Below are 9,439 nucleotides of genomic sequence, written 5' to 3'. Positions count from 1 at the left end.
CATCATCAAAAATTTTTGGATAGACAATTATTTATGAACTGAAGTCTTTTCTAATAGTTGAAATAAAATATGCTCAATACATTTATTGATGTCAGTCACATCACCTATACCCTTATTGCATAGAATCATAGATTTCTCAGAAATAATGTAAATGGAATCTCCTCATTCTAAATATATATGCATATATAATGTGTATATATATATATATATATTTCCCCCCTACATATATATATATATATACACACACATATATATATCTACAGACACATAAACACATACACAAAAGTAAAATTTTTTTTCAGTCTGTACCTGTGATATCATCAGTGTCTGGAATTCTGAATGTGGAAACTGCCTCTGCTGATACAAATAGATAGCTCTTTCCTAAAAAAATAGAAAATTCTTTTCTAAGAAAATGACTTAGGAGAGCAGTTGGGTAAGTCAGTGGATTGAAAGCCAGGCCTAGAGATGAGAGGTCCTAGGTTCAAATCTGACCTCAGACACTTCCTAGTTGTGTGACCCTGGGCAAGTCACTTGACCCCCCATTGCCTACCCCTTACTGCTCTTCTGCCTTGGAACCAATACACAGTATTGATTCCAAGATGGAAGGTAAGGGTTTTTAAAAATAAAAATAATAATAATAATAAAAATGACTTAGGAAAGTCACTAAGAAACTTAGGGTCTTTTATTAGCCAACTACTGGAACAAATTCTTTCCCATCTCTAAGCTTGTTTCCTGAACCTCAGTAAAATGTAGATCATTCAACTAGGAGGTCTCCTTGGTCCCCTCTCCGTCTGAAAAGTCTATTCTATAATTTCATGTTTCATTTAAACACATTTATTAAACATTCATTTAAACACATCTCTGGGTATTGGATTATACAAAGTTGTATAGCTCCTATTGAATGATGGAAAGGCACTTCTCAGTGGTCGAGGGACATGCAAATGATTACATAGTTGACATGTGTAGAGAGACAAAGATGTAGACCCAAATTCTCCTGACTCTAAAGTTGGCCCTTTAGATTCTAGAGTGCCTTTCATAAAGAAAACAAAACAATACATATTTTCCTGTTTTTTTTTTCTTCTGGTTGTCATATATTTGGGCCACCCTTTAAAAAAAACAGTATTTTTAACCAAAGGAAAGCCTGTGCCATGTTCCAACTGTACACACAAGACTCAAAGAAACTGAAGGAAATAGTTCTTGTTGACCAACCATAAAACTAAGTAAGGTCTTTCCAAATTACTGTTTGCCAGGAGAGCAACATGATCAGGAAAAGTGGGTTTACCAGACTAAGGTTCCTTTGCTGCACACTAGATCTGCTGATTCCAATGCAGATCTCATTCAGTTCTGGTTTTGAATTGTTTTGCTTTTAAAGGGGAAGCTGAGTGGCACAATAGATAGATGACTAAGGTGGGCACTAGGAAACATTTGTCCTAAGTCTGGCTATCATTAGCTGGTTATACAATCTTGGGGCAAATGATTTCTTCTCTCGGTTTCCTCTTCAGCAAAATGTAGGGATTTTGAAGAGGTGGTTCCTAAGGTCTGGGAATCGTTTTTTAATTTCTACAACTAATTCATAAAAACACTCATCTGGTTCCTGAGATAATATATAAGTACTCTGGAAATTCCTACCTTTTCTTTTCAAAGAAGCATTTTGATATTAGTTATTCATATCGTCAGTCACATCTAAAGGGGCATTAAAGGTGATTGCAGATACTGCATTTTATGACAAATTTAAACTCTCCAATAATGTTCAACACACCTCCCTGGCTGACCGCACTTAATTTTTCACCTTAAATTTTATATTCCTTCTGATACTAAGTTCCCATTTCTATGGAGTTAGGAAGTCCTAATAGTTCTAAGGGCTTACCTAGTCCTTTTTATGATCATCCTCATGATAGCGATTAAAAAAGCAAACTTCAATTGCAGTTTGTTGAGAAAGTCCCAGACCCTAAATTCACTGCCTGACCAATACCATAGATACAGCCTGGGGTTCAAAAATCCTCTCTGAAGAGACCCACTTCTAAATCTGGAGCAGTGTCACTGCTGAATGTGTACATTGAAGCAAGAGTGATACTGAAGCCATTAATCCTCAGGAGGGCACTATTGAACTAAACTCTCATTACTATCCTAAATGGGAAGAGTTATTGTTAGCTGATGTGTTTACTTGTTTTATGAAGACTGTAGGTAGGCCTGGGCTGTAACCAGCACATTTTTATTGCATTACAAGAAAAGCACCAGATTTCATCACACCAGACAGAAAATAAAAGACTGGATATATGCAGTATTGAGCACAACAACTCAGTTCACTATCAAAGGATCAAAAATTTTTGCTCTGGGTCAAACTGAAAGGCCATATTCCTTTAAGGCAACCTATTTGACTTAAAGGTCACTTATTATTGCAATCTAGTTGAAATTCAGAGAAATTATGTTGCCAATTAATCCAGAAAGCATGGAAGAACTACAAAGGCCTATTATAGTTTTAAAATCTATTCAAAGAGCCAAAGTGGTACTGTACTTGGTCAAGACCAGTCAAAAGGAACAAATAATTTCTACTTAGAGGCAGAGGGGCCCTTGTAGATTTAGTCTTCATTTTACAAAATGAGATTATATCCCAGAGAACAAGGAAAAAGGTATAATATGCTATACATTTAAAACATAATTCCAAATCTTTTTTGTCACACAATTACTGGCCCAGAAAAAAACAATGGAGCAGTCATTCATTTAAAATATTATAGGTTTATTTAAAACTTAATTCTCAACTTGAGTATGCAAAATACAAACTCCAAAAAAATGTTCATTTTACTTTGTAGTTTACAAATATACAAAATAGAAGTTTGCTTAAATTTATATTACATATTTATTAGGTAAAGAACTATAGAAAAAAACATTTGTTCTACTTAAGGCATATTTTGGGATAAACCATTGTACAAATTATTGCACATTGAAACCACAGTGCATTATAGACTGTCTGCATAAATTTTTAAAGAAATAAACCAGGTTTATTTACCTGACTTAGGTCATAAATGTAGATCGGAAGACAAAAATATATTTCCTTGTCAAATATGCAGCAGTTTGAGAACTTTGGCTTCCTTTTTTTTGGTACCTTTAGAACCAACAGTCACTAAGCACCATCAATTAGGCTTTCAAAACATTTTCTGTACCTGAATTTCTTCCTCTTCTAACATAATAATGGCTTTTAGAAGGCAAAAAATACAAGATGATCTTTATACTTATATTGCATTGAAACACAATTCAAGGGAATGAAGTCTCCCTTCCCCCATACACAATCTATTTAAACCCTGATATCCATGACTTCCAGTCACCCCTTGGCATCTTGTAATCCAGGCATATTTTCAAGTTGGATTCAGAAATGGAATGATAAGATCCAGTCACAGACCACAATCTGTCCTTTGATTTAAGTTCCTCATTTCTCTTGATTATCCATTTACTTTTGAACTCTTTGGAAGACTTAAAAAAATTTTTCCCCATGATTCCTTGAATATAGTGCTTTAGCTGGGTTCCTCCCTCATCAGGAAGACAGTCATGTGAAAAGTAAATACTGAATCTCATTTGGCAGTATGGGTAAAATCCTCTGCTTTGGATTAAAAATGCCTTTTCATGTGTAAGGCAAGGTGGTCGGACCTAGAAAATGCTCGGTCACATTTCTGGCACTGGAATGGGCGTTGACCAGTGTGCTTCCTGTAGTGGCGGGTGAGTTCATCAGAGCGGGCAAATTTCCATCCACAGCCCTCCCAGTCACAGTGATAAGGCTTCTCACCTATAAAAAGAATGAATTTTAAAAATCAATAATGTGAATTTGATGACTGAAGGGTGAAGGATGATCTACTTTCAATCTGGTTTGAAGACAGGAAATTGCTGAACTAGTTTGGAACAAGACATGAAGAAATCATCTGCTCAGAATTAAAGGCTTCTTTTTCTAAACATAGACAATGGGGGCTTGTCCTTTTAGCAAGTGAATAAGAAGCAAGATTTGTCTTTAAATATTCCTATCCTATGTCTGTTGTCATGGTATAATAATGTAACCTTATTTACATCTCATGTCACCTTTTCAGAACTTAAAAAGACAGAAATACTCATGCTCATTTTTAGAGCATCATAAATTACAAACCAAGAGTCCCTTTTTATAATCATCCTCTCAGATCTATTCTCTCCGACCATAAGTAATCACAAGTTATATAGTCTACATACTTAAAAAATCAAATACAGAATAGCCACCTAGCCAACCAATGCATGTTAGCATATTCTGTTTTGCAGAATTCCAGGTTGTTATATATTCTGCATCATAAAATCAAACATAGAACAGCCACCTTAGCCAATCAGTACTACACACCAGATGCATGTTAGAAATTTTGCAGTTGAGTTTGGTTGGCCCATTCACAAATGCCTCAAATTTTTTAAAACAATGACTTCAGAAATCTGAAAAGAGGAATTTAATTTCCTGTAATTTGAAAGTCCCTCCTCCCTATTCTAAAGCCAAAAGTTATCATAAATTTCTGTTCTGTGGTAATTAGGTCTAGTGTGTACAAGTCTTGAGGGGGTGTGTTCAATTCTTCAAATTTAAACTTCTGACTTATACTGTCCACCTTTCTGGGAATGTCACCTATGAATGACTTTCATCAGCCTACTACAGAAGTATTCTTCAATAAGCCATAATCTTCACAGAAAGCTCAATCATTAATATTCCCATCTTTCACTATCCTTTAGATATTCTGAAACCAGTTCAAGCTTAAATATGACTATAAAAAGGAAAACTGAAAAATGAGTCTGAGGCAACTAATGTTTCAGTTAGAAATTAATAGAAAAAAGGCTTGAATCATCTTTAAGAGGATTCAACATAATTATGCGCTACAGGGATTTCTTGATTACAAGGAATGCTCCTGGGACCAAGATTATGAAAGAGGAATAAGGCCTAACTACATATTTTAAGGCATAAGTAAAAAGGATTAAACAGAGCTACACCTGAATTTTTAAAGTGCCAACAAACCAAGTTCATGGGCATGTGACTGTCACTTAACCATCCAATAGGTTCTACTATGAAGGCAGTCTGGGGCCAAAATAGGAGTGAGCCTACTTTATACCATGGCAATTTCATCCCAGAATCTGCCAAAAGGGAACATATACCCTTTGTCACTGATACCTGGAGTAGCCAGGTCAGGAGACTTCCTCTCTCCAGTGTCCTACCTGTGTGGGTTCGAAGATGTGCCTTGAGATGAGAACTCTTGGTATAAGTTTTCCCGCAGCCTGCATAATCACACGTGTGGGTGGCTGTCCTTTTCCTGGGCCATGACCTGCGCCCTCTCTTGGGTTTGGGTTCTTCTGGCATGCAACTCCCCGGTGGTATAAGCTCTAAAGGTGAAGAGGGTGGAGTCAGCATCACTCCTTGTACCAAAGGACGACCGGTTAAAGAATGCTCTTCGAAGAGAGCCACATAACCCTTAGACTGACCTTGATATTGGAGTGGAGTAACCTGGGGCTGCAGCTGGTCGGGCAGGAAAGGAGGGTAGTTGGGTCCAGGGTGGAAGCCAGGGGGTATTGACAATGGATGGCTTATCCCCTGAGGTGAAGGGTGGCAGTCCCTGCTGTTCATCAATTCCTCAGCAGTCAAGGAGGGGGTAGTCCTGCTGGGGAGAGGCCGCCCCAAGGGGAATTCGTGGGGCTGCGATCTTTGGCCATTGCTGAGAGGCGGGCCACTGCCCAGGTGGGCCTCCATTGGCCTGCCGATAGTGCAAGAGGAGACAGCCTCTTGTTTGATCTTGGGGCACATCCGAGGCCCTGTGCTATAGGGGGCCACTACCACAGGGTGGCTGCCGTCTGGGCTGCAAGAGGAGAGGTTGCCTTTGTTAACACTGATGATAGACTGACCATTGTACTCCCCCATGTTCAAGGTGGCTTTCACAACAAATTTCCCGTGCAAGCTGCCACCCGAAAGCTGCTGCTGTTGAATATACACAGGGTCCAAATCAGGTCTCATGAGCTCAGCTACAAATCCACCCGAGGGGGACACGTCATTGATGTCGGCCAGGTTAAAGGGGGCAGCGGGAGGTGGTGCAGGCTCCCGGCTGTAAAGAAGACCGCCGCCTCCACCGTTACTGGTGCTGTTGCTGCTTGCTCCGGAGGTGGTCGGACCTCCAGACGTCCCTCCCGGGTCTCCAGCACCCCGCAGCGGGTAAGTGAAGCTGCAGTTGGCTGGGGGAGCGCTCGCAGGGCCGCTGCTCGAAGGGGAGGACGAGGCGGAGGCCGACGCTGAAGCTGAGGACACGACGGCGGCCGTGGCTGGTTCCTGGTGGATCAAGGAGTTGGAAAGAATAAAATCAAAGTCCAGCAAATCGTTGAACTCCTCGGCTTCCCGTCTGGACAGGAGTGCAGGATTGTTGTTGGCGCCGCCGCCTCCGTTGCTCTCCAGGTCGGCCGCCGCCACCGCCGCCGCCGCCGCCAGGTCGTAGGGGCGGCCGCTGAGCACTGAAGGAAGCCGTTTCATGTGGGACAGCTCCTCCCGCCACCGCTGTGGGAACAGAGGCAGGAAAAGGCGCGCATTACTGACCACCCCTGGCCCCGCAGGTCCCAGAGACCCACAAATGCGCACTGAACGTCAAGCCCCACATTTCACCGCGGCCCCTGGGGAGGCGCGACCCCGCCCTCGAACTCTGGCCCTGGAGGGGACGGAATTCCCTTCAACTTTGCGCCCCCAACTCTAAAAGTAACTAACTCCTTCCACGTCTTTCGCTCTTTCTCTTTCCCACCTACACGGAGAACTGAGCCTAAATAAACTGCCCTCGTTCTTAGCAGCTGGTGGGAATCCCTGGCACCTCGAAAATCGAGGGCACTCACGGCTGACTCGGCCTGAGTCAACATCCGGGCCGAGGGCCCAAGTGTGCAATGATCCACTCCCGCGTTGACTCTCCCTTGCTCTAATATCCTGCGACACAAGCAGCGTTTGCTCGTCCACCCGAAGGGTCGTCTGCATCCCGTAGCCTTTTGGATTCCGGGCTCGCAGAGACACGGCCCCACCGATCCCCATTTCCGAGCTCACTGGGCTCGGCTCGGCGAGGTTCCCCACTCTGCTTTGGTGCTTGGGATCCGACCTATCGAACTTTCGCCTCACGCCCACAGAACACTGCACTGAAAGCTGTGTGCTGGGCACTGGGGAGGTCTCACTATGCCTGTCCCGTATGGATATCTACAGCGTAAGCTCAGAAACGCGTAGAGGCACTTATATCAGCGAATGAATACAGTGTCACGGATTCATAGGGGGCTGGCAGGCTCAGACCACACACACACACACACACACACACACACACACACACACACACACACACACAAGGGACAGTTTTCCCCGACCCGGATCCCCGAAGACTGGCTCTCTATTCCTTTCCTACACCTCGGAGCAGACCCCCGGAGGCGGGGCTCAGTAAAGAAGAGGGAGGGAAACCCCACAGGCCGCAGGCAGCCCCCGCCCTGGAATCTCACAAACCCAGGACTATTGGGCTTAATCCGGGAGAAAGTTGGACCTCCAGGGCGCTGGGCGGGCAACCCCTGCCAAGCTTAACTCTCTTCCTCTATTCCCTAAAGCTCAGGCCAACCTCGCTGCACCCCGGCGGAAGACCAAGCCCCTTTCCCATTGGCGCTCAGATCGTTCAGGTAGCTTTGGGTCTTGAGCCCGTACTCCTCTCCACCAACCAGACCCACTTGTTCGAAGTGCCCATGGCAGTGGCGGCAGCGGCGGCAGAAACAAGCTTGCAAAGCGCATCTTGGCACCTCCCCGGCCCGTAGCATTAGGGAAGAGGGCATGGGGTCGGGATACTCACATTGTTAGGGGCACCTGCTTGCCTCAGGACTTTCTCCTTGCCTGGCGTACCCGCTGCGAAGGTAGAGATGGAGGGTAGCAGAGTGCCGCTGAGAGCCATGTCAAACTCACCAGGTGGCTGCCTACGATCGAGACAAGGGAAGGGGAGCGGGGGTTGGGGTGGGGGGAGGGGGAAGAACAGCGACAGAGGGATCAGCATCAGCCCCGGCCCCGAGGCTCACGCGCGCGCGCCTTTCCCAACCCGGGCCACTCTTGTCAAGCTCCGCTCCGCCCCGCCAGAAGTAGCAACGCCAAAGTGCAACCGATCCCATTTCCTCTTCTCTTCGCATCCACCTTCCCCTTCCCCAAGGCCCGGCAGCCTGGTGTACATACATACCTCATTAATCTAGGAGGGAAATATCTCCCGGAGCCCGAAGCAGTTGGGGCAGTCAAATTACCCAGTACAAACAACAAAAATCCCCCAAAATTTAAAAATGCAAAAAATAAGACCGGGGGGGGGGGGCGGTTAACACCAAATAAAACAGCAAGACCAACAGCTCTCCCAAGAAGGTAAAAAATATTTTCTGAGATGAGACAAAATTTTCTTAAAGTCTTTTAAAAATAGGAAAAAAGTTGTAAACTTTAAAAAATCTTCAATAAACAGTCGCGCGGCTGCTCCTACGTTCCTTGCCCAGTAGCCCTGGATGCAGAGATTTGTTTGTGGATGGGTGGGTGATGCCTTTGCGTATTAGCAGGGGCCACCGCCGCCGGAGGTGCGGCACTGGGACGACGCAGCCAGGTAAGGCAGGCTCGAAGAGGAGGCGGTGGCTGTCAGCAGCGGGACAGGACTCGCGGTGGCGCGAGGAGATTCCCCGGGACTGCGAGCTCGCGCGGTTGGTGGCTGCCCCGCTGCCATGGGGAGCCGCGGCTGCTGAATGGAGAAGGCTGTGCAGGCGGAGCACTGGGGTGCTCGGATGGGAGGGGTTGGAGGTGTGGGGCGGCGGCGGGGGCGGGGGGCCAGGGAGGGGGGAGAGGGTTAAGAAAAAAGGAGGGGGCTTGAGGGTGACGGGGGGGAGCTTCTCGGCGGGGCTCTCTATCGCTGCCGCTGCCGCTGCCGCTGCCGCTGCCCTGGCTCCCCGCACGCGCCCTGCACTTGGGCTACTCCAAGGTTGGGAACTGTCAAGCCTAGAGCGGGTCCTACCTTACTTATAACTTTCTGAAATGCTCCTCCTTCCTCATCAAGAGCATGCCCCACCCCCTTCCCCTCTCTCCCCCCGCCTTCCCGCCCCCCCTTTCCAACGCCGCCTCCCCCTCGTCCCCCCTCCCACTCCGTTGCCATTGGAGCTAGATAAACAAACTGTGAACACGTGGGAGTGGGGGAGGTGCGAGCTAGGGGCTGGACGCGTGACGCCAGTGCAGCAGCTGGCTTGCAGGCAACAGCTCTGACGCCAGTGACTCCAGAGTAAGCTAGCGAGAGAGTGCGAGAGCTAGGGAGCGAGCGAGAGAGAGAGAAGGAGGGACCAGGGACGCCGGCGTTCAGCCGAGCTCCAGCTCCAGCACCAGCACCAGCACCAGCACCAGCACCAGCCAGCTGCGCCGGGAGGGGGGTGGGGGGAGGAGGCACCGAAGAGAAGG

At 46.3% G+C, this 9,439-nt stretch overlaps 1 protein-coding gene across 3 annotated transcripts; it reads right to left on the bottom strand.

Annotated features, from left to right (window-relative positions):
* Positions 1-2,716: 2,716 nt before the first annotated feature.
* On the bottom strand, positions 2,717-9,047 carry KLF4 (KLF transcription factor 4). Of its 3 annotated transcripts, XM_056805303.1 has the most exons (5): positions 8,202-9,042; positions 7,827-7,947; positions 5,467-6,523; positions 5,203-5,367; positions 2,717-3,778 (listed from the first exon to the last, which is right to left on the bottom strand). In XM_056805303.1, the coding sequence occupies exons 1-5, from the start codon at positions 8,204-8,206 to the stop codon at positions 3,603-3,605; spliced, it is 1,524 nt and encodes a 507-aa protein (XP_056661281.1). In that variant the 5' UTR covers positions 8,207-9,042; the 3' UTR covers positions 2,717-3,602. The 3 variants fall into 3 exon arrangements, with proteins under 3 accessions (XP_056661281.1, XP_056661280.1, XP_056661282.1); XM_056805302.1 differs by having other exon boundaries at positions 5,203-6,523; positions 8,202-9,047; XM_056805304.1 differs by lacking the exon at positions 7,827-7,947 and having other exon boundaries at positions 5,203-6,523; positions 8,202-9,046.
* Between the last annotated feature and the right edge of the window lie 392 nt (positions 9,048-9,439).

Source organism: Monodelphis domestica, chromosome 7, assembly GCF_027887165.1.
Source record: "Monodelphis domestica isolate mMonDom1 chromosome 7, mMonDom1.pri, whole genome shotgun sequence".
Taxonomy (NCBI): domain Eukaryota; kingdom Metazoa; phylum Chordata; class Mammalia; order Didelphimorphia; family Didelphidae; genus Monodelphis; species Monodelphis domestica.
Note: the sequence above shows the minus strand (reverse complement) of the source record. Positions and strands in the feature narration are given on the sequence as shown.

Coding starts and splice junctions, on each gene's coding strand:
- KLF4 (XM_056805302.1), bottom strand. Junction 6,524..7,826: donor AAGCAGGTGCCCCTAACAAT/GTGAGTATCCCG, acceptor CTGTTCCCACAG/CGGTGGCGGGAGGAGCTGTC. Junction 3,779..5,202: donor ACATCTTCGAACCCACACAG/GTAGGACACTGG, acceptor TTCTTTTTATAG/GTGAGAAGCCTTATCACTGT.